Source organism: Paramormyrops kingsleyae, chromosome 8 (genome assembly GCF_048594095.1).
Source record: "Paramormyrops kingsleyae isolate MSU_618 chromosome 8, PKINGS_0.4, whole genome shotgun sequence".
Taxonomy (NCBI): Eukaryota; Metazoa; Chordata; class Actinopteri; order Osteoglossiformes; family Mormyridae; genus Paramormyrops; species Paramormyrops kingsleyae.
This window is the reverse complement of record NC_132804.1, coordinates 21,060,073-21,085,971: the sequence shown is the minus strand read 5'-3', so window position 1 is coordinate 21,085,971 and position 25,899 is coordinate 21,060,073. Positions and strand designations below refer to the sequence as shown.

The following is a 25,899-nucleotide window of genomic DNA, read 5'->3' as shown; positions in this document are numbered from 1 at the left end:
TTCAAAGTGAGTGCTGGTGTTGGTGATGATGCGTTAAAGTCTTCTGGTGGTGGGTGGGGCCATGAGATATGACTAAATCTACCAAACTGGAATATAGACGGCATGTAACAAAAATGTGCAATTTAGCAGCTAATTCTGGCAGAATGAACTAGCTAAGGTGTGATATGCTAGTGTTCGGTGATCGCCACTCATTTTAATTATCACATGAGAAAAAGACATTCAATATGTTGGCAGCCTGTTTACCCTTCTATCTACACTATAGTGTAGAAACACCAATAACAAAGAAATACCAAATTGCCAATATAATGCTCAATATTTTCCTTTACAACCTAAATTACCTAACCAGTACAAGATCGTGATGTATATATCCAGTTAATGACCATCAGTTTGCCATGTAATAATAATAATAATAATAATAATAATAATAATAAACCATATAATACCATATAATATGTTAACCTTGTGATACCTTTTGAAGAACACAAGGATGGAGGAGGGGCAGTGTTGTTTTGTAAAGTATTCTGCCCTCAGCAATGGCTCTGGACTGAACTAGGGAAGCACTGACCTCCTTTTGCAATGTTGTCAACAGGGTGACCCCAGGTGTTACATCTGGCAAATCCATGTCGTTTCCACAATTAATGCAAGCCGTGTTGTCTGTTCACATCAGACACCCCCCCATCTCCCCTGAGATCCACCCCCCCCCCCCCACCACACGCACACACATACCGTGTTTATTTGCCAGAAATGTGTTTTGCTAGTTCTCTCGTTGCCTCTGAAAGTTACAGAATTCTTGTAATGAAAAACAAGTCAGCAGGCCGGATCTGTGCCGAGTTCGCTAGTGCCCTTTAACGTGGTCTAATGTCTGGGGGGACAGTGAAGGTGTCATGTGACTTATAAGAAAGCAGCTACTGTAATTTGGGAAGCGCAAAAAATGTATTTCCCCCCCCCCCCATGGGTTTTTTGAACAAAAGCGCAGAGCTGTGCTTTCAGTCAGTAAGGATTCTCCCTTATCTGTGAGAACAGATAGTTAAGCCGCTTTTGATGAAGAAGAAAGGTGACGAATTAAGTGGTTTGCTCTGTTTAAGCATTGCTACAGGTGAGGTTAAGCTGCTTGAATCTGGGCCACGTACAGCTTGGGTTCGCTCTCTTGGTGAAGCGGGACCCAAAAACTTAGTATGGCAACCAGATCCCTATATTGTTTTTGTAGCAGTATGAGTTAGAACCCATTTTAATTGGTGTGACTGAGGACCTTGAAAGAAGGCATTTTAAAAACATTTTGGTAACACTTAATGCCATGTTTTTAGTAATTTATAAACATTCATAACAAATAACAATGCGTTCATACAACGTTACAAACATGGCTATAAATATTAAACAAAAGGCATAACATCATAGTCCTGCATATAATGCATTATGAATGCTTTATGATGCCCTGATCTATAATACGCTATAAATACCTTTATAATGCATTATAATGGTCAGTATACTGTAATCATGAAGGATACTTTGTACTGCATTATAAAGGTATCTATAGTGCATTATAGATGAGACCTTCATAAAGGCAGTCATAATGCATAATTAACATGCCTATGTGTTATGCCATGTTTATAATGCTTTATGAATGCATTGCAATACATTATGAATGTGCTTATAAATTACTAAAAGCATGGCCTTAAGTAAAGTGTTACCAACATCTTTTATTCGGTGTTTAGAAACACTGAATGTATATTATATTTCATCTGAACATATTTTGATATAACACAGACTGATTATTCCTGGAATGTCAACCTCATAACCTAGGGCTGGACAATAATTCGATATCAATATATATCGCGATATAATTTTTTCCGATAACGGTGATACGATTTTTAAACACATTTCCGATATTTCGATATACATTTGAATATTATATATATTCACCGGCTTTTAAAAATGTATCACAAGTGCTAAACGGCGCGTATTCAAATCGCATTTGCATGGTAATTTGCTGAACAACGCAGCTGTGAAACGTGATCCAGGTAAAACTTTTTTAGACAGCATAAATAATATTGAAGCATTTGTTTTCAAGCAGACTGTTAAAAGCAAAAGCAACAAAGCATTTTAGACTTTGTAAAGAAACCATAGTAACCACGTGTATGATACTTTTCAGAGCTGCGTCAGAGGGAAATGACTCGTGAATTTAATTTTGACACTGGTTAGCTTTTTGTGAAAACGAACTACAGTACACCCCGCAGGTTTTTTGTGATTTTGTGAGCGATCTTTGTGTTTTCAATGTTGGAGAATATAATTAAAGGTTTGTATCAAGAAACGACGGTGGTTTTTATTGTATACTGGTAAATCTCTGCTGTTAGTTGGTGGTATGCCTTTTGTTAGCCAACATGTATGTCGGGGCCGGCTCTACGCTGGGGCAACGCCCCCTTAAGCAAACGTCCTGCCCCCTTAAATCAAACTTTTAGAAGTTGAGGAAGAAAATTATAATTACCCACAAACTGAATATGGACAAGATTTACTACAGTAGCTGAAAAATCCACTGAAAAAGGCACAAACGAGATGATAAGTTTCACTTCTTGTTCGCTCTTTCCCTCCGCGTTCTGTTTGTGCGCGGGCTCACGCAGCACTCGGCAGATCCCCCACTCACCCTCCCCCCAGCTAAACATCCAATCACTGTTAGTATGCAAATGAGCCAGTTTCTCAGTAGGCAGGGCAAAGCGAAATGAGCTGCGTGATTGCGGAAGGTTTGGAGGAAACAGCAATCTCTCTCGTCAAAATCATAGTGACTAGTGAGATCATGGTTCGAATTATTTTTGTCTATTTGGGGGGGTCTTGATCGGGGGGTACTGTACCCCCCAGTACCCCCCGATCAAGACCCCCCCCAAATAGACAAAAATAGCAGTTGGGGGGGGGGGGGGGGGGTATTAACATTTTTCTTGTTGTTTTTTTTTTTTTTTAGAAAGAACCTCACCTTGTAGGAAAATTTTATGTAAAACGATTTTAGACACCCCTAGTGTGGATCGTACCATTTGAACCACCTTGGCGCTAGAAGCAGCTTAGCCAGTCGGTTACGTCATTCATTCTCATTGAGCGACTTGTTCGTTGTGATTTCAAGATTCTTTATTCGTCACATACATAGTTATAACAAGTACAACATGTAGTGAAATGAACCCTGACCGATCCTATTTTTCAGTTTTATATTTCAAGACTCGGTGAATTGATTTTTTCTTTTTCATAACTTAGCCTACCCTTTTTAGTTTTGGTAATATTGGCAATAGTGAAAAGTGTTTTGTTGGGTTCAAATATGTTTGATATAGGCCATCCAATTAAGGTAAATGTCTTGTTTTTAATCTGATGAGGAATATTTTATTTTATTTTTTGTTTTACTTTTCAGTTTTCCCCCTGAGGGATTGCCACCTTACTGTGGTCAGGGGCTTTGCGTGCCTCAGTGACCCTAAGAGCTACACCAGCAGAAGCTTAGCCTTCAGGTGGGACACCCAAGTTGGACAGGTCTTAGGGCAGAGGCCTGACAAAGTGCAATCCAATTACATGACAAAAACAGTTATCCAGAGCACCACCCCACCCCTTTCCCGCCTTTGTCACCACCATGTGCCCCCTTCACATTTCTGTCTGCCCCCTCATATATGCATGTCTAGAACCTGCCCCGATGTATGTACATATTTATAGCATGCCGATCGCGTCAAACAAATCGCGGCAATGCCAAAAACCCGTGCATGTACATTCTCAGTTATTAACGCACATAAATACATTTCAAGCACATGCTAATATATTGCTGCCATATTGGTTTTCGGTTATCTCGATCATCGGTTATCTCGACGCTTTTTGGCAACCCCCTAGGCCGGCGACATAACCGGGTTCGACTGTATATGAATAATCAGCCTGTTTAAATGGAAATATATTATTGTTAATAAGCTGAGTCTGAGAGTTTTATTTATTTGATAGTTTATTTCACATTTCTTGTTTGTAAAGGCTAAATACAAATAAAAAGTGAACCTTTTTTTTTTGTACTGTTTTTATTAAAAAAAAAAATTATATAATTTTAATAGGAGGAGCCTGGAGGTATTATAGACTTTGCAAATTCAGTTTGCAGACAACCATTGTGCGTGTCCTCGGCAGTTTTTTCCTGAGGCTTTTTAATATTGTCCATATCGATATCGGAATTATATCGTATCGACCAAAATTAGGAAATATATCGTGATATAAATTTTTGCCATATCGTCCAGGCCTATCATAACCCCTCTTAAAGTACCGGCTTATTATGAGCCTGGAACCTATCCCAGGTAGCACAGGGCAAGGGGGACCCTGGCTAGGATGCCAGTCCATTGCTGGGCACACACAACAGGCAATTGAGGTAAATAAAGAGAGTGCGCTTATGCCCGGAAGGTCACAGGTTCAAATCCCATAGCTGGCAGAGTAATCATATCATTGCTGGGCCCTTGAGCAAGGCCCTTAAACCAGAAAAGTGCTTCAAGGGTGCTGGGAACATGGCTGACCCGGAATTCTAAACTCAGGTTCTGCTCCCTCTCCTGTATGTAGGTCTCACAGGAGTGATGTAGTGCAGAGTCATTTTGCGGGGCAAGTGCTCGAATGGGAGGTGGGGGAGAGGGTTGCGTGATCATTGATGGTCAAAAAAGTGGTTCTTAGAACCTCAGAAAGTAAGGGATTTTCCGTAGTTCGGGCAAAAGCAAATAATTGCTGATAGATGATAACATATATTGGTGTGGATATTCATGAACATATACGTTTCCTGCTGCCTGCAGCGTTATTAATTCTCTTCTTTTTTAGCACTTTTAAGGTATGGACCTCATGCAAATGAAAGCATCTGTGACCGTTTGTGACGAGGGAGTAGGGAGAGCAGTCAAAGCTCCTGCCTCACTTTATGATCCATAAAGGATCTATAGGATCAGTCGTCAATCCCAACGCCGTTTTGATGACTGCCGGCGTCGAAACAGCAATTATTTCCTTGCCCCCCAGCTGATGAGCTATTTCTCCTGCGCGACTGCGGGTAATGAAATATTTGCCAGAATCAGTTTCTGTTACTGCTGGTCGGCTGCTGTAGGAATACAAAGGCTATCGCGCCCATGTGAGGAATATCAAGTCTCCTCTCTCATTACCCTGGGGAATTGGGAGAGGTTTCACTGCACAAATGGCTCTCTGTTGGCTAGAATGCACCGTTTGTTGTGTCTGGGATTTTCTTGGCCTGGGGTTAGGGCTGTGTGGGTGTCACCTGGCCTCTGTCTCTTTATTGACTGTTCTGCCCTCAGACAGCATGTCAGGCCTTTCCCTCTCTACCTCCTCTCTCTCTGGTCATGAATAATGCAGCTGGTGGCCTTAGACGCGGCACTCGCGGAGTCACCCAGACGGGGCTGTTGTTGGAATCCGGCGGTCCTCTCGGCGCGGGAGGTAATTCCATCAATCAGAGGCAAGGAAGTACGATATCAGAGGCGGCACGGCGGTGTACCAGGGGCCGGCCAGGACCGGCTCACAAATCCTGCTACATATTCAGCAGTTGCTGCGGGACGCGTGACAGGACAACCACGAAGGCGGCCCAGGCTCATTATCAGATAATACATCTATCAGACCGCTGGCTGGGGGGTGGGGGGTGGGTGCAAGTTTGCCGTTAGTGCGGGAAGTGTCAGCGTGTGTAAATCCACCCGAAGCTCGCACAAAGAACAAACACAGATGTGGGCGCAGATACACACGTGCACACACTGAGTCTTTTATCCAGATATGTGCTGGTTGTCATGTGGAAGCAGATCTTCTGTCCTCCGATTTTCAGCACAGAGGTCGACTTCTCCTATGGCAGCCCCAACTGTGAAAAACCATCCTCCTGATTTTGGGTTATATACCTGTATTGCTGGCTGCCCTGGGCTGTTTTGTCTCCCATGAAATCTACACTTGACACACAGCATCACCACTTGTCTGTCGCTAGGCTGGGTGCCGAGAGCTTGTGTACATCGTTCTCCTTGTAACTGTACTGTACCGTACATTATTATCATTACTATCAAACACTTGTACAGTTGCTACTTGACTGACAATGTGGTCAGGATCCGACAGCCATGTAGTCTGGTTATTAGCTGAAGTACAAGCGTGTACTACAGCCTAAACTTTCACTTTCTCTCTTGTTTGATCTCATTTAAGCAGCGGTGCAGCATCACACAAGCACAGACATAAGTACTGTGGGCAGTTTTGTTGACGTATGTCTGCGGACACGCAAACGCTGAACTGCCAGACTTTGTGTTATCTGGTGTGACAGCACAGGCAACCCTGTTGTCATCCCTCATCCTGAGTGACTGATGTTAGACCTGACGGATGACTATCATGACTCGGAAATAATTTAAGATTAATATATAGTCTACAGGGATGATGGTCGTAAGTATGGTTAATCATAAATCACATATGCCTTAAGTTGAGGAGTACCTGTATTATTATTAAGCAACATAGACTACAAAATATATCACAGATGGTTAAGTCATACACAGGAAGACCTGAAGGAAGTAAAGTAAAAGATGTCTTTTGAAAAATGATAATCATATTGATCTTGGAGAGTCAGTGGAATGATTTACAATAGCACTGATATTGCATAACATCATATGCGTAAGTGTGACTGCATATTTAGAGTGCACTTATATTTAAAGTGTGATACTTGTTGTTGTTCCTTAAGTGTGACAAACAGCACATTCTGTGCACCCCCCCCCCCCCCCCCCATCCCGCTACCGGAGAAAAACTATCTCAGGACTCAACTGACAGTCATTATATGAGTGAATTGCTACGGGCGACCTGGAGTGTGTTTTTTTGTATGTGAGTGTCAGAGAGCGAGACGGTTTGTAATCACATGGAAGAGAGGCCTACCTGCAGCTCTCTCTCTAATAAGGGCCTTTGGGGGGGGAGGGGGGGGTTCTACGGTCAAGGCCATCTTTTTGAAGCCATCCCCTTAAAAAATGTGGAGGCCTGGTGCCAAAAGGCTCATAGATAAGGGGCACCTGAGAGACTGCACTCTCGGGCTGGCTCCCTGTTTATTTAATCGTTTCTGCTGCTTGTTTCGGGGCCTAATTAATACCCTAAATCTGGTCAGCTTAATTGCAATATGGGCGAAGGTTTCAACAGGCACTGAGCGGAATGATAAAAAAACGTCCAAAAACGCTACCGGACGTCTAGATCAAGTTGTCATTGCCAAACAGGCTAGAGGATTATGATTGTATTTGTCTGTAAAAGGCGGACCGTACAGATTTTATTTTAGCGCTGAGAGCATACTTCCACATGTTAATACACAGATATTCACCCTGTACTGAATCGCTTGCTTTTCCCGATGATCACACAGGCAGGAAGCCCCCTCCAAATTGCATGTAATGGAGGCAGTTTCTTCCGGTGCTTTCTGATGCTGTTTTGTCAAGGTGGCTTGGGCTGGTCCTCCAGGCAAACGACCAGCTGGAAAAAATGATGCCCGTGAACTTTGGGCTCCCTGTGTCTCGGCACTGTGCTCCGCGACAAGGCCGCCTCGTCCCAGGGCTTGCCGGGAATACAAATGAGGGGCTCAGCTTCTTTTTTCGAAGAGCTGGAGGCCGCCGGAGCTGTCTGCGGAGGCGCCGGTGAGCGCAAATCTGGCAGCTGCAGGTCCTGTCAGACAGGCCTGAAATCGCATTGCATAGACTCACTGTGACTGGAGAGGCAGCACTGTTTAAACCGACGAGTGGCTATTATCAGCGTCTTGAAAGCAGCCGGGTTAAAACCAGCGAAGTACTGTAGCTGTCAGATTTCCTAAAGACCCCCCCCCCCCCCCCACGTGAGTTTATTTGAATGCTTATTACCACTGGGCTCAGTTCCTCCTGACAGAGATGAAACCTCAGACTTGAAACTGTGGCTGTCGGCAAAACTGGGCGAGAGAAGAGATTACAGTGAACGGGCGGCATACCTCCGTGCGTGTGTGTGTGCGTGTGCGTGTGCGATAAGTCACGTCAGCGCCGCCCAGCCGCGAATGTCATTGGAGTGAACCGGCTGTGTCCTGCGCAGAGAATCAATTGCCGCTTATCTTTTAGTTTCCATGGAGGTGTATCCCAATACTGCTATCTCATTCTAATGAGCCAAGAAAATACATTTTAGACCAAAGTTCCCACTCTTGTGTATTTCAATGTTTTGTATCTCAGGTTAATTAGTTAGGGGCGGCATGGTGGTGCAGTGATTAGCACTGTTGCCTCACACCTCTGGGACCCGGGTTCGAGTCTCTGCCTGGGTTACGTGTGTGGAGTTTACATGTTCCCCCTCCATGTCGTCATGAGGTTTCCTCCCACAGTCAAAAGACATGCTGAGGCCAATTGGAATTACTAAGTTGCCCTTAGGTGTGAGTGTGCCCTGTGATGGCCCCCCATCCTGGGTTGTTCCCTGCCTCGTGCCTGTAGCTTCCGGGATAGGCTCCGCACCCCCTGTGACCCAGAAGGTTAAGTGAGTTGGAAAATGGGTAGCTGGAAGTTAATTAATTATAGATGCTCCTCTAGATTCCAAATGGTTGTTCACGGGTTGAAATGTTCATAAGTCGTTATTCAACATAATTTTAAGGGTATACTGTACTAAGAACTAGGGTGCTGAGAGTATGCACGCTACGCTGCTGCGCGGTGGGAGTAGCGGACAGAAGTCGTACTAGGCGGAATTGGAGCGCGGAAAAAAATTATGTTGCGCACAGGAAACGGGAGCCCAATGAACTTACAGTCCTGTTCATATGTCTGAAAGTTTGTAAGTAGAGAAGCGTCTGTACTAATAAACAAATGGGACAAATGGAACAGCGTCACGACTGCAGTGTGGTGTGTTCGATTTTATACACTTAGTGGACAAAATAAAACCTTGCTTGGAGTTCCTCTCAAATCCAAGCCTGACGCTGCACATCTGCTTTAATGAAAATTCATTTTTCACTTTTTTTATTATTGCTAATGAAGTTTTAATCTTTCTACTTCTAAACTTTCCGTTCCATAGCAGGTTCCTTATTATTTCATGTTGAATGGCATTAACCATCACCCAGGGGGCCACAGAGGGCTCCCTGTTTCACAGCCAGCATGTCCGTATTTATACACAATGCTATGTAAAACGACAACTAATTTAACATGATCTAATGCCATATTACATTGCTGCAGTATCTCATTAGATTATTTGCTTTCTTGTAAATAAAGCAAGATAGTAAATAATGTAAATGGATATTACAGCAATGTGCCCCCCGCCTTGAACCCGGTGCATCCTGGGATAGGCTCCAGACACTCCACAATCTGGTATTTGATTGGTGGTTGTTGAAGAATGAAGGGAAAGACAGATGCAATGGATGCTAGATAAGTAAAAAAATGGCATTTACCCTGCTTGCCCAGCTTTACACTGCCATGTATGCTGCCATATGATGTTTTAATAAAATTCTTACTAAAAAGAACACTGACTGATGCATGAATGACACATTTTTAACTAAAGACGAATACAGTCAGCCTTTAACATTCAACAGTGAGTAGTTGGATGGTAATACTGAGTAGTCAAAGTACTGTAACACTTGGCAGAAACTGTATCCTGTGTTTAACAAAGTCAGGTAACAAGTATCCACACAGTATCAACATATTATTTTATATGAGTCTGTGGTGATAGATTTTGTTTTTAGATTAAAGATGCTCACCATGGTGTTATATTAACATAAAACAGGTAACATTTTTTTTTTCTCGTGAAAATGAGAAACATCACAGGTGAATCTTTTATATTGATTTTATTGATGCTGGCATCTTTTGATTCCCTTTAGATTGGAAAACTATGGTTTTAATGTATTTTTTTCCACTAAAATTATAATTTATTTCTTTAATGAAATGAGGAAATGTGTTTTGCTGAGTTCAACTTCTCCTTATTAGGATAATGTGTAACATGTAATACGTAACTCATGAGCAAGTAAAAATTTCATGTCATTATGTATAATTTTTTCAGCCTTTCCCCAATGAGAAGATTCAGCAGTATCTTATGGCTTTTGAATAGTAATGTAAATTCAAACATTATCATCATTATCCTTGAATATCATTTAAAGGTTACCTGTAAACAACTTCATAAGGCCTGGATACTGTACTGTAGTAGAAGAAGCAAAAACAACAATGTCCTTTGTAGTACTACTCTGCCTTCTACTACTGCTGTGGACTGTTAATGAAGAGGGACAGGAAGTTTCTTCCAAGTTGTTGTAACGTTTTTGAGAAGCACTGCATCTGTAAATTCAGCTTGAAACTGCAGACAAGACTTTACAGAAAGAAGAGATGCACCCTCTCCTGAATAACAGAGTTGTGCCTTTTAGTGAATAAACTGGATAAAAACATTTCTGGTTGGAGTAGGAGATAAGAGTGGAGGAGAGGAGCTGCTGGACTGTAAGCCTGGTAGATCTACTCAAAAAGTTATACCAATCAGTTGTCATCCAGACCTTTCTGTCAAATGTAATAACGATTTAGTCTGGGACCTAAATGGGTCGTAATGTGAGCAGACAGCCCGCCAAGTGTTGTGGTTTTGTGGGTGCAAACACGTCGGCACCCAGAAGGAACGATCTGACAGGCGTGGAGAGGATCTTCGCCTCCGAGGGCTTCTTTCACTGCAAATCGCATCGCCCTGTCAGTGCGGATTCCTCAGTGAGCCCGAGGCTGGGTCTTCCTACCCCCCGCTGGGCTTAAACCCCCTCAGATAGACGTCCGACGTCTCTCTGATGCCGGCGATCGTAGCCTTCTGCTGGAGGGCCGTGTGGCTTAGAGACTTAAGGCGAAGGGTGTTAAGCAGTGGCATGTGTGGCCGGAGATCGCCCAAGAATGTGCAAAAAAACGTAGCCATTGAAAGGACTTTCAGACATTGCAGCATCTGTAATCTCTTTTGGAGTCCATGCATCCAAATTCTAACAACTTATCCTGATCTGAGAGATGCCTCCAGTGTATCCCATACGGCACAGGTTGCAAAGTTGGGATTATAGTCCACCATAAAGTACACACGTGCATGCACTCGCAACCATACTCCATGGGCTATTTAGGGATGCCTGTTAGCCTGACTGCATGCATTTGGACTGCAGGAGGAAACCCATCTGGCACAGGGGGTCAGTGCAACCCTCAGATTTAAACCCCCACCCCTGGTGCTGTGAGGCAACAGTGCTGCACACTGAACCATACATTATATAAAAATGTATTGGGAACAATGTGTGGAAAAACGGTTTTGCTTTTAAACTTGAACACCCAAACCGAATTCCATAAGAACCGGACTGCTGTTATCGGTTTATCTCCAAGCACACAGCAAGCTGGTTGTATACTCTCAGTACCATCAGTTACTTGTACCGTCACTGAGCATAGGGGCTCATCCCAGGGACAGGGGAAACATCCAGGCACTCCTACGTTTAACACATAAACAATTAGAAACGCAACATTTACATGTTACAAATGCAAAACTGTGGCTCATGCATTTTTATGTGAGGTCACCTGTCATTGTGTGACCGTGTGCCTTAATGTGCTCCGGTGCCCCCTTTTGGAAGAGTTGGAAATGGTTATTTATTTATAGCCTCTCCCGCTGCAGTCAATTTTTTAAGTGGTTAAAAAAATGCACGACACGCATTCTGTTGCCGCTAATCATTTTTATTGGTCGCGCTTCTCTGATCTGGAATACGGCTTGGATGCGTAAGTCAGCGAGATGCAGTCGGGCTGCACGATTCGGAAAAAATGTGAATCATGTTTTTTTTTTTTTTTTGCTTAGAATTGAGATCGCAATTTTCTGAAATGATTTTTTTCCTCAAATTTAAACATTTATTCCACTCATTAAACTGCAAAAGGAAACACAACAAAACATGATTGTGCCAAACGTATCATTGATCCAGGACCAGCATGTCAACTTCTGACAACAGAAAGGAAACGCTCATCTGGCCATTCAGTGAGGGTAATCAGAACAGCCATATCAAAAGTTCCGGTACCAAAAGTGCCAGTGGGCTACTTTTTGGTACTTGGGGTGGGACTTGAAATGCTTTCTTTGTCGATTGGTTATGCAAATCGCCTGCCTCTGAAATGCAATACAACTCAGGAAACAACGATAAATGAGGTAAACGAATAATAATAATAATGGATGCGTGGAGTGAAATGAAGCTCTAACTGCGATCTGGTATAGTATTTTGGAAAAGGTATTTTGTATAGTATACTAGGACAGACCGGTGGCCTGTACTACGAAGCGGGGTTACTGGCTTATCGGGGTAACTTGTCGGATTTAAGGTAGTCTGGGCAAAATGTAAGTGAACGAATATGAAGTCCATTTAAACTGTGGTACCTTAAATCCGACAAGTTACCCCGATAAGCCAGTAACCCCACTTCGTAGTACAGGCCACCGTACTGCAAAATTTCTAGCATTGTAATGTGATTTTCTTGTAATAAATATTGGGGTTATATATGTATAACAAGGAGTTCAACATAAATTTCTTAGCCATCTAGGAGTGATTTAAACAGGAAGGATGAAAATGATTATGATTGTCTCGGAGAACGTATGTAGCGCTAAAGTAAAAGCAGCGGAGGTAAACTTTAAACTGATTTTTAAACATATATCAGATCATCTATAAAAAATATTCAATATTATTATAATAATATTTAATATTTTTTTTCCTGTGACAGAGTAAAAATGTTTTAGCGAAACCAAACTCTGTGCTGTAATGTCTATTTACAGAACTGAAGGTAAGAAAAAGCCTGATCTTATTCTAGCTGACTGGCGAAGTATGAATTGCATGTGCACAACATGCCATGTTGGTATTAATATCACACTGCCCTGTAATGTACAACCATTTTTCGAATTCAGTGCAAAATAACCCGCCTCGCGTTGTGATGTCATTCAGTGCCGGTACCAGTTTTTATGCCAGTGGAAAACCAACACCTTGAAGTGCTGAACTTTTGGTACCTTCTTGAAGTACCAAAAGTAAGGTACCTGGTGCGGTGAAAAAGATTTCCCTTTAAGGAAAATGCAGAATTATGGGACGCTTAAGACTCTCTGGGGCAAAGTAGGAGCGCTTGTTTTGATCCAGCTGATGTAATACAAAGCAGAAGAACCAACGTTCTGTACATTGTACATTGTTAAACAAATGTAATTTAGACATGAGATTGCTTAGAGGTGTGAATCGAGATCGCGGGTTTTTTACGATTAATTGTGCAGCTGTAGCACGCAGGCCAGACCCGAGTGAGAGACTGTTAGGAAAGCAAGGTGTTTACAGAGGTTTCTGTGCTGGATAGAGTCACAAGGCGAGCATGCAATTAAAGCCGCTGCTGTTCTTTTTGTTCACTAAAAAAAAAAAAAAACACACGCACACACATGGGTACCCAACGATGTCAAATCAAGTAACACCATGGGCCAACAAACTGGAAAGCCGAGGCAACAAGAAATGCAATTGATCTTTTATGGAATATAAATATTGTAAGTACACTGCAGATTTCTAAATGTGCTGGTAGTTAACTTACAATCTATAAGTATTTTATGTCTGAATGCCTTTGCTGTAGCCTCATACCTCGGTTGTGCATTTTAGACTGACCATGACCCCATAGCGGACAGTTAGTTGTAGAACATGGACGTAATTCCTCGGAATACTACTGCAAATTGTAAGTGTTAGAGTCATAGATAATTATTTAATGTTATTATTCAGTATTCAATAATTTCATATTTGTCTGATTCCTCTATACTTATTATGAACATTTCTTTGCGGATATAGTGATATCTGTTTCTGTTAGAAATAATGTGTAAATTGAGACCCCTATATTGATAGTTTTGGTATGACCCGGTCTGTATGTAAAGACACATAGTCACTTGTAGTTTTTAACTGGATAGAAGGAAGAATTATAGAAGCATGGAGCAACACTGTTTTTTGACCACGCTAGTTGAGATTGAGATTTTTCATTTCAAGGACTTTCTATGAAGTGTATCTTATTGGTGCTTATAGATAAAGATGTTTTGTTGCATTTTACCCTTTTGCATGTGTCCATTACTTCACTGTAGCGCTCTACAGAATAGCACAGATACTGGATCCGTTGCCATAACAGTAAAAATTTGAATATGGAGACTTCTGCATTCTGGAAACAGTTATTTCTCATTCAGATACTATTTATTCCGCAAATACTTTTATCTGAAGTGACATACAGCTGAGAAGGCAGGGCTAGAGAATGACTGGAGCAACTGGGGGTCACAGGCCTTGCTTAGGGGCCAAATAGTGAAACTACACTGCTGACCCAGGGATTTGAACATGCAGCCTTCTAGTAACAGACACAGCATCCTAGCCCACTGTGCCACACATCCCCACCCTTTCTCGTGCTATAAAGACTGATGGCTTTTTTATGGTATCATTCTCAAATGGAGCAGATAATAGCCAAAGACACGGGACATATAAAGAATGAATGAGCTCTCTTCTTATACAAATGCCACATAAATGGCCTCACATAGGGGCTGTCCCTCCAGAAGTTCAGAACGAAATCCCCGCTGGTACTGATGTTGATGCTGGTATTGATTGTTAAATAAGCCAAGCGAATTCATCAAACAGCATGTTCTCAGGGCCTCTGGTTAAGCTTTACTGCTGCGTCTTCATGGGCCTAGTCGAAATTAGATAATTAGGTTTTTTTTTGTTACCAACGGGTACAACAACAGTTCCCATATCTCTCTGTTAAATGGCATAGATGATGCTTTTATCAGTGTTACAATTTTGCCTATTAACATGCCAGATATTATGCTCCACAATTCAGACTAAGATGTACCCTTATAAAACTGCATCGTCCCTTGAACCAACCTTCAGACTGATGGTCCAAGTCCTAGCAAGTTGCACATCCAGAATCATTTATACTGTAGTTGTATGGAACACAGGGCCTGACATAAAACCTGGCAAGATTTCAAAGTTCTCTGCGTAAGTCCTAGTCTCTTGGGTGCCTAAGCCATGTGCATAGGGTGGCATAGGGAGTACAGTCTTCCACATACGCAAAGACACAAAGCCGACAGTTCTATCTCCAGGCTGTCTTAACACAACAAATAGCTCCGTGTGGATTTTCAGTAAAAACAAAAGCATTCACTAGAGTTTGGCTTGTTCTTGGCAATGTGCTGTAGTTGATGAAGTGTGGTTGGTATTTGTATGAGCTGGCATTAGAGGTGCTGATACTATGATAAGTTTTGTTCTGGTTTAATTCATTGAAGCTGGGTGTGTAGTTTGCATGTTCTCTTTGTACTACTGCCGGTTATCTCCCTTAATCCAAAAGCGTACGTTTAGGTAAACTGGTGTCTCCAAATTGCTTTATATCTATGACTTCTGATGGACTGGCATCCAATCCAGTGTGATCCTTATGTTGCACTTCCTAGGATGGGCTCCAGGATCACCGTGATTCTGTGCTGGGCAGGCATGGAAAATGGCTGGATGAAACAGATGGTAACACTTTACATTAAGTACACCTTCATAATGCATTTATAATGCATTCATAGAACATTAATAAGCAGCTTGTAAGTATACCTTAATATGAATGTGCACTTGTTCTGTGAATGCATTTTAAATGCATTATGAACGTGCACTTAATGTAAATCATTACGAGTGATTTACATTAAGCTGTCATGGCTTCTTCATTGACAGCATTATGAATTCAATGCCTTAAGACATGTGGTTTATAGAAAGATGCCAGACATTCCTACAGCTGATATCTCCAAAACTAGGCAACTCCCAACAGAACAACCTAGATGTATGGGTGGAGGGTGGTTTGTAACAATATTCAATAAATAAATATGTCCTTTAAATAATTATGCAAATTACAATTAAAATTTTCATTTAAACGATTATTTATGAATTTCATTACTCCATTAAAATAATCTGTCAAAGAAACCCATCAAACTCAGTGGGCTGGCTCTAAACAAACCCCGACATCTGACATTATGTTTGCATCTTACTTTGCAAACTAAGTCACAATAGATCTAATTTTCCATAGAATTCTCATTCATGACCACATTCCGTCCTGGGGCCGTATTACTAACTTCCAAAAATCTTACATAAACTCTCCTATTTTTAGGATAACAGTTAAAGGAGCAGTTCCCCCCAAAACTGACAAATGATATGTTTTAGAGGGGCATTAATGCTATTTATCCATCTAGGTTGTTCTGTTGGGAGTTGGCTAGTTTTGGAGATACCAGCTGTAGGAATGTCTGGCGTCTCTCCAGTAAAATGGGAGTCAATGGCATTCTGTCTGTGGTAATTAAAGCACCAGAAAAGATACATTTGAAATATTCAACAGCAATGTCTCTTATCAGAAATCATGACCTGGTTACTGCAACGTCTGCATTATGCGATTACAAGATACTCCCCATTATCAATTCAATTAGTCGACATCCTGTACAAGCAAAATATGAAAAAGAGTAGAACAGAGCTACAAGTTTCCATACATCTGAAGTGCCTAACAATTAAATCCTCTCTGTTACTGTTCATGGCTTCTGAAGTGGATGTACTAGGCTTCATTTCTGAATTATTTGCCTTCTTGCTAGAAAATTCTGCCAGGGGAAGGATAAGGGGTAGAATGAAAAGACATATGGTTATAATTGTGTTAATTAAGGCTTAAAACATGACAGTGAATTTAATGGAACTAAACTAGCATTTTAAAATATGCTTTTGGAGTCCCTGTAACCATTTAATTCCATTTTCAGCCCTCTAGATGTGGTTCATCATTTTGAATTAACACAGCCCTTGTTAAAATGCTGTGATGTCAGTAAAAGCTTGCCGAGAGTCTTCTTGTGGGTTCCTACGAACATGTTTCACAAAAGAGACTAATGATGATTGAAAGGCAGTAAGTCTTTCTCTGCTCCCGCCATTGAGTAGGTAGGCTGACTGAATACGTGGTTAGTCTGAATATTAATGTGAACAACTGCTAAAAGTTACAAGGCTTGCAGGAATGTGGGAACTGTCAGAAAAGTTTGCAGAGAATAATATCTGGAAGCTGGTCAGCACAGAGCCCTGATCCCAACCGAGTAGGACTTCTTTGAGATGAATCAGAATACAGAAATAAGACAGGGAATGATGGCTCTACACACAGTAGTGGAAAATCTGCAGCTAGGTCTGTCTCAACAAGACAAACAAAACCACTACATGCCATGACATGTCCTTTGCTTTGAGTCACAGCCTTTTCTTTTTTTTCCTGAATATTTCACAAACGTCAATGCTGAATCTAAATAATAAATCTCCGTAGGGACTTGGAAAACTCTTACTTCATTTCTGCTCTGATGAAGGTGGTTGGAAAGTACCTCAGAGCATTCCGAAATTAGATTATGAAAATATATACGCAGCTTCTGCTTCTTAACTCCCTTCATTCAGTTGTTCATCTTAATCAACAATCTCATTTTTTTGTCGCAACTCATAAATGTTTAATTTTGAATCTCTTTTTAAACTTGATTTAGGAGAAAACCCAGGGTTTCTCCTGAGACGTAATAAATATGGCTCTTGTCAGAAGTATTTAGACAACCTAAGGCCAGTTTCCTGGAGTGTTCTGTAAGCTGGCAGTAACTTCTGGAAATGGATGAATCTACCACCAGGTGGTGTTAGGAAGTTCATAACGGTCCACATAAATACCCCAAACGTAATGAGTAAAAACATAAAATTTAGTAAGTAAACCATGGATAAGGGTAGTTAGTACTACTATCCAGAATTTTAACCCACCCCACACCCCCATTTTTTTTCTAATTCACATTTAACAGAAGAACATTTCAGCATCAGAAGGCAGATTATATAAACAGTGTCTTTCCCAAACACAAACAAAGAGTATCTGGTAAGAACCCCCTGTATTCCTCAGTTTCTTGTGTTATTGGTGTAAAAGTCCTCTTTTCGATCCAAAGCCCAGGATTCAGCATTCAGCTGGCCGTCTGCTGCCAGCTACTTATCAATAATGGATCAAATTGGTTGGCAGCATTAATTAGAGAAGATGAAGGGCTTTCGCAGGTTCATCCCATTTTTTTCACGCAGGCGCAGAGCAGCGGTGAGGCAGTCACAACCATTTGCGATGTTTGATGTTAAATATGAAAGCTTTCAGCATACACACAATGACTTTTCCCAGGCAGTTTCAATTTATACATAATGTCACATGGAGTGAATGTGGACTCAAGTAGTCACTGTATTAAATAACAGCAAGAAGAATATTTTTAAGGGGGTTAGACTTTGTTAAACCCTTCTTTGAAAGAAAGAAATTGGTTTGATAGTGAAGAGATGACCTGACAATACATGTATTGATATCAAAGTAATTACAAAACATAAAACCTATGATAGTCTTTATTGGTCTCATGACATGATTGAAGATACAGTGATGCGAGTTTTTAAATTTGAAGCATGTTCTGTATTAATGCTGTTTTTTCACATTTACTATGCAGGAGTGGATAATTAAATATCAAGACTGTTTGGTCTTTGGATTATGCGGTTTACAGATTTAATTAAGCTGTAGGTAGATCTTTTATCGCACAAAAAATAAGCCACGTGCACACAATGTGGTAGATTTTTTTTATTTTCTTGACTTGGAAGAATTGAAAAGATGCACAACCTCATACACGAAAGACTTTGGTGTGAGCTGTACAAGAGTGCAAAGTGTGAGTCTGTCAAAATAAAAAAGCTGCTCTAGCATTTTCAGAGCTATAAGGAACATAAAACTAAACACAAAAGAGGCTTTAAAAGTGTATACTTAAACCCAAAATAATTTCACTCTCTTTTCAGAGGGATCTTTTGTTACAATTAAAACCCGTGTCACAGAAGAGCGTACTTAATTAGACACTCCTTCCCGGGTTTCTAATCCATGGCTCCTGGCAAATGTAATGCCTAATGTGCTGGAAAATCATTATTTAGCAGAGATAAAATAATGATGTGAATATGTGGCTTAATCATGTTGACATATGCGATCCGTCTCCTCATGCCTGGCAGGCAGCTGCTCTTTCGAAGAGCACTACAACAGCTGTGGGTTCAGCGTGGCCCTGGGGACCAGCGGCTTTGCCTGGGAACAAGTCAACACTTGGGAGAAGCCCACCACAGAAGCTGTCCTCCCCACAGGTAAGCCCTGACTGTAGCTCCCACCTCCATGCTACAAAGGCAAAACACTCTAACTGCTTGTTTGGTCAAAAATCGGATCTCTGAGGCTCTGTTTTATCTCGTGACAAAATATCTTGGTTCTTGGTTTTGAAGAAAACACTATAATTCACTGACCTACTACACATATGGATGCACAGTCAAAAATTATGAAGCCCTCCTTCTCACTTTCAGTGTCAGAGTAGTTACTGTGTTTTGCCTTCTTACGGCAGCATAGAGGTCTTCTCTCTCATGACGGTGACACCCTCAGCCACACTCACAGGCACAGGCAAGGAGGTGACTTGGGGGGGGGGGGGTTCCTTTGTCCTGTTGGAAAAACCTGGCAAGGAAGCCTGACGTCAGCCTGCCTGCTCATCATTGCCCGTATCAGCCCACTGTGATTTTGGGGTGGAGTTTCCTACTTCCACACAGCCCAGAGTAGTAGAATAATGAATCAGGTGCACTGATGGGTTGCCTCCTGTTGGTACGGACTAAAGAAAAACACACCGTGGAAATAAATGATATGCATTAAGCTTATGACCCATTTAGCTGTATGAGAATGCGAGATCATGGGGTGTGGACTCAGGAGAGAAGCCCTTCCACTAACCTGTAGTCTGTTACTCATCATTAATGATATAAAGCAGGTTGTGAGAAGTCATGAGAAGGATTACGTTAAGTAATTTCTACCTCGTTTCTAACGTTTTTTTCTCTTCCAGTCCTTTCATTTGAAATCCCACATGAACCCTGTCCCAAGGGTCTGTCCCCTGATCCCTGTCCCAGAGGAATGTAAATTCTTACACAATGCCATGTATTGACTGTGGAGGAGATGCAGGGAGCTGCGTTTACAGCTTTGATTTACAACATTAGACCCAGAGACCCTCAACAATCCACTCGTTGTGGGTTGGGAGGAGTTGGAACAAGAGTTACTGATAAAGACCTCCATAGCTTGTGCTCCGCTGAAAGGAAGATACAACGTGATATTTCACTCCACAGGTCTACAAGTATTACGCTAGGCTTATTCATGTCGCAGTCAAAGATGTGTCAAATCACCTTCTCAGTCAATATGGCTCAGTGGCCCATAATTGTGGAAAAATGTCCCCAAAGTCCTTCAAGATCACAGTTCTTCTATGTGCCACTATGCTCTGAAGAAACTGTTCTTCTGCAAGGTGAATGGCTAGTGATTCACCAGATCCCTACTGGGATTGGCTATTTAAAAAGCGCCTTCTTCAAGCTGATTGGCCGCCGGTCGCAGCTGGCTTCAGTTAAACGTGAAGCCTCGGGGCGCTTTTTTTCCTTTCACAAGAGGGATAAAGTGAACTCCCCCCGTGCCATAGGCGCACTGGCGCTAATGGGCAGAGCGGGCTCTGTGTGCTAACAGCCCATTTACACTTGTTACCATGCCCCTTTCGCTGGCTCCGGGAGGAAACCGCTGATGAATGCCATTTTTTAAGCGGTCTCTTTATTTCCCACATTACCGCAAAAATGAGCCGGTGTAGCGACAGGCGAACAGCTTGTACCCCCGAACTGGGAAAACAGACCATTCAGATAGAGTCTCATTTCCCAGTTTATATAAGGTAGAAGTTGTTGCCAAAATATATTCATAACCCACCCACCCGCTTTCCTTTTTAAATCTAAAAATGATGAAACAGCCGTTAATAGTTGTATAACTATGTATAAGCAGTTATCAGGACTCATTCCAACGAGAGCTGAAGGAATCTTCTGGGTAATTGTATTTTTACACGTAACTGTAAGGTTAATCGGTTCCTGTATCGCATACAGACCGTTCCCTTTGTACACGATGTGTTTTAAAGTCAGAAAAATATTGTGTGGATTTGAAATGATGTAGCGCGACCCGTGTATCCCTCCTCTTTTCTCTTCTTTGGAAAGCTTGCAAGAATTTTTAATTACGTTTTTTTTTTCATTACGCAAAATGTAATGTTTACGTTTTGTGTTGGCTGATAATAAGGAAAGCATGGAGGCGTAACTGAAGCCTGTCGCTTTGACACGGCACGCATTTCCCTCCTTGCAGCTTGCAGGGGTCTCTTCCTGAAGGCCTCGGATTAGTAATGGACTGCTCAATTGTAGGCTGTCACCTCGGGACTGCATTACTGCCCGGAGAGCGTGACTCGCAGTGCCTGATGAGAGCACAAGGGTTAAACGCCTCGTCTTCCTTTTTCATTCCCTCTGACGATTTGAGTGCTCTTGAGAGCGGCAGAATTGACCGTACATCAGGAACGATGAAGGTGGGAAGAGCTATTAGTGGAAGATTGACGCGGGTGGGGGTGGGATTTTGGCTGGGTTTGATGATGCGACTTTGTAAACTGAAGGTACCTGACCCAGATGGTTGTTCAAAGCCTGTATACGGATGGTCACAAACTATTTAATTTTTGCTAATTGTGCTGCTCACAAGAGTAAAGGTGACTATAAATTTATTTCACATAACCTTTTAAAGGTTTCATTCCTGGCACTTCTATTTAACAGTAATGTTTAATTGATATTTAATAAATAAATGTCTAATCATGCTAATTGCGTGTATCTGAAAAAATGACCTTGGATGAAATATGGCTGGTGGAGGGGGGGGGGATTCTCCTTATACATTTACAATGGGCCGGGGGGGGGCATATTTTCTCTACAAGGGATGTCCTGATGTCAGTTGTATCTTTGATGTGCATGAGAAAAGTGTTGCTCGACCTTTAGTTGCTAAAAGAGAAACAAAACAGCAAGAAACTGTGTGGGGGGGTGGTTAGGTGGCTAATGGGAAGGAGCTGGGCCACGCGTGACAAAGTGGGAATCACACGTAATGCTGGTCCAAAGCAGACTTGGGAATTTTTGGGAAGGTCAATGATGGTTGCACCCAGTATCCCAAGATGACGTAAGTGAGCATGCGAGCTGAGCAATCGCACTTCCTTTTAACCAGCCTGGGCCTGGGTTGTTTTTTTTTTTTGAGAGACAGAGCGAGAGCCCCCCCCCCCCACACACACACACACACATACCTGTACCTCTTCAGCTGCACAAGATAGTTCCCATTGTGTCTTATTCAGGATTTAAGCCAGGCGGCTGAAACTGACTTTGCAGAAGTACAAAAAGCTTTCTCTCCCAGGTAATTTAGGGCTGAAAAAGGTGGAGCTGATACCTCAATCAGGTGGCTACAGTTTTATGGGGGGGGGGGGGGGGGTTTACTGTAGCCTCTCCACTGGTTTCTGGTTTAGCTGTTAAGTGCTTTGGCGACTCCTCTCGTCTCCGTCCTCTCTAGATCACTGCTGAATTTTTATTTATTTTTGCAATGTGCATTATTGGCAGTATTTCTGCACCGTATGCAGATTCTGAACCATATGCAGTCTTTGCTTCTTGAATTTCTGGTTATAGAGAGCAAAAGGAGAAGCAATAGGAGACAGACACGCTGGAAGATTATACGCCACACTGGGATTTTTCGTGAGTGGCGCTGCTGGCTGCAATTTGTTTCTTTCAGCTCCTCAAACAGGCTGGGCCACTCCACTAAAAGCCATCAGAACCCTGAACATGTGGGCGACACACCACTAAGAGTAGCTACCGCTAATCTGTGCTGGCTGAAGTCAAGCACCCTGCCGTATCAGTCAAGTCGCGGTGGCCCTTTCGTCTACCGTTTTCTGTCCTGTTGTCTCTGTGGCGCGATATCTGGATCACACGGTTTGGGGCACTTAGGGGGATCTTGCCGTCACTGGATTGTAGGCTTGCACCGTCGCTAGTCATCTCGGTTCCCACTGCTGGCTTTGAGAATAGTGGATGACTTGATGACTTTTGGACAACACGTTTTTGGCCAAGGAGATTTGCACGTACAATACATCCCAGGTGAACGATCACTTGATTCTCATATATACGTAAAACATAAAAAGATAGCTATATGCACAGCTATGTGCAAGAATGTGACGTAAACTAGTTAAATAAAATGAATTTAAAAATCCCCGTATTTCAGACTAAGGACCTACTGCCTTGGGTGTAAAAGGTTCCTAGCCTTTAAAGGTACTTGTTCCTTTGTGTAACACCATGAACCCTGTGGTCCCAAATTGAACAACTGGGAGAAATTTAGCTTTGCCGTTGAAAACAAAATTACTGTGTGGCAAAGCACTCTGGGGAAAGACTGTGAAAGAACTCAATTAGACATCCGCACTGCCATCTATTTAGTGTGTCAGAATCAATCGCTCGGTGGTGCGTCCTGGGCTATTTCAGCGGGTGGAAAAAAAAATTACCGTGAACATTAATTGCAAAATAGCACAAACAATTCGTCACCTAATGCTGGGTGCAGCTGTCCAGCACTCTCCAGATTACAACTAAAAGGGATGCTGTAAGGCAAGTATGAATGAATAAATGAATGAATGAATCCTGGTTGACAGTTATGTGTGGGGCCCGCTTTCACTGCTGATGGGTGGTGTCTGGTTGGGGTGGAGTAACATAGAACACCATTTGAGTGTGACAGTCATGCCAGTCTGGTTGTGGTTCCTCCAAGAGTTTTCACCCACCAGCTGCTGATGTTTCCATAGCAAATAGGTATGTAGACGGTGAGCGAGCGCTGTACTGCGTCGATATATATGGATCACTACACACGGAAACCATGTACCCATGAAAACTAATAATAACTAGCTAATTAGTTCAATGCTTGATATTAATAACTCACATCCCATCCAGGGTGTTCCTAGCCTAGTGCATTCTGGGAAAAGCTTTAGGCCTGCAGTGACCCTGCATTAGATAAGCAGTCATGGAAATGAATGTATGGATGGATTAATAGTTAAATCGTATAAGTATGTAAGTAATAGCATACGATAGCAGTGACATGACAGTTATGATAATGATTCTGCATACCTCATTAAGGAACCCATTAAGGCGTATAAAGACACCAGGGATCGTTTTTAACGGCGGCGTGATTCACACTATGGAAGAAAATCGGCTTTTTCCCCTCATTGTGCTGAAAGCCATTGTGTCGGCCCCATCTGTCTTGACGTCCTTAAGCAGCCAGGCCGAGCCATGTAGTCTGTTACTCACCGCGGACGACAACACTCTCCTGCCAAAGAGCCCAGCGATTAAGTCACACGCAGGCCTCCATTTCCGACCTGCGGGAGCTGTGAAATTTTTCTTAACACTTATTTACTTTGCAGACACTCTCCGTAAAATCCGAAGCAACACAAAGAGTTTTGCCCATTTGTGCAGACGGATGCTTTTCTGGCCAGAGTAAATCAGGTTTGGTATTTTGCTGAGAGAGCCCCGCCTGGCAACCGAACACAGCACAGTCCTGAACCGCTGTGCGTCTTTTATCCTAGCTGGTCGCTTGTGTGGTTAATTTTTTGGCTGAAATATTTCATAGGCAATTTGGAGGATGAGTGAGCTTGGCACTCCTGGAGTTATGAATGGGGGGGGGGGGCTGACTGGGCATATGGGAAGCAGCCTGGGGGGGGGGGTGGTTGGGGGTGGGTATTGGAGATTTGGTCACTCCTTCCTTCTGATGCTTTTTGGACTCTGTTTTAACAGTATTCATTTATTGACTATTTCATTTTTCGCACTTATTCTAGTTACTCTGTATTTTTGTGCATGCATACTCCCACTTTTTAGTTAAATACCTCATCTTTTTATCTTTTTTTCTTTATACTTGTAGTTTTACTATTGTATTCCACTTGTATCTTATTGTACTTATGTTGTACTTAGATTCCTTAGTTTATTTTGATATGTATTGTATTTCTTGAATTTTTTTGCTTTTGGTACGTTTAAGCACGGTAAGAGTTATGCTGTGGTACAGCAATTTCCCTGAGGATGCATAAAGTTTTCTCATGTCGTATTGTGTGATATTATGCACTGCTCCCAGTTCCTGTCTCTCCCCATATTCCACACCAGAACACACAGAGCACAGAGGAGGCATCCGTCAGACTCGCACTCTCTGACCGGCTTCTGAGGGACACAAGCCTCTTTGTCCACCTGCCCTAAAAAACTAAAAAAAAAAAACTTCATGGCTTGTACATAAACAAGCAGGCTTTTGTGTGAGGCTGTTAAAAACTTCGCTGATAGCCAGACCTGCTGAATGAGCTTGTTATGTGAAACAGAAAATGACTTTGCGTGAGGTCAGACAGCTTTGTGCATCCTTTTAACAGGGGACAGTGTTCATTCTTAAACTATCTCCCTCTGCCCTCCATATCCGCGTATCCAGTACAGGGTCTTGGTGAGCCTGGAAACACCCAGGAATCATGGGGAACAAGGCAGAGAACCACTCTGGATGGGACAGCAGTCCCTCGCAGGATAGTTACACACACCGGGCAATTTAGAGATGGCAGTTCACTTCAGGCATCCCACGTCTTCTGGAAGTTCTGGGAGTCTCCTGTAAATTGACAGCAGTTCCCTGACACTTGTGAATGATGTGCAATGACCCAGGAATCTGTTTTTTTTTTTTTTTTTGCTTGGCATATTTTACTGCTGCAACCCCTCTTCCCGGACAGCCCCTCCACCCTCTCAGAAATCATCCACCTCTCTGAAATCAATACGCCTAAGGTGGGATGTCTGTCACCTGCATGTCTGTGGACTGTTGGAGGAAATGGCAATATAAGGGGAAACCCAAGCAAACATGGGGAGAGAGACTCTACAACCGCAGGCCCTGGAAATGTGAGACCACAATGCCACTCAGAGAGGCACCATGCCACCTGAGACCACAATGCCACTCAGAGAGGCACCATGCCACCTGAGACCACAATGCCACTCAGAGAGGCACCATGCCACCTGTTAATTCTTAACAGCATAGCTTTTTCCTCAATAACGCAGACTAAGATGGATGAGTGATTTTTGTCATTTTTTTTGTCGTTATGTTTTCCTTAGGATGGATCTCATGCAATCAT

At 42.4% G+C, this 25,899-nt stretch overlaps 1 protein-coding gene across 17 annotated transcripts in view; it reads left to right on the top strand.

The window, feature by feature from the left end:
• Nucleotides 1–25,899, top strand: part of ptprt (protein tyrosine phosphatase receptor type T) — a 217,312-nt gene that overhangs the window by 35,610 nt on the left and 155,803 nt on the right. For 16 of the 17 annotated variants that reach the window (XM_023795380.2, XM_023795372.2, XM_023795382.2 and 13 more), the window contains exon 2: nucleotides 18,911–19,036. In XM_023795380.2, coding sequence (XP_023651148.1) covers nucleotides 18,911–19,036 — 126 coding nt within the window. Of the gene's footprint in view, nucleotides 1–11,887; nucleotides 12,070–18,910; nucleotides 19,037–25,899 lie in introns of those variants that run through there. The other variant, XM_023795381.2, reaches the window with a different exon arrangement.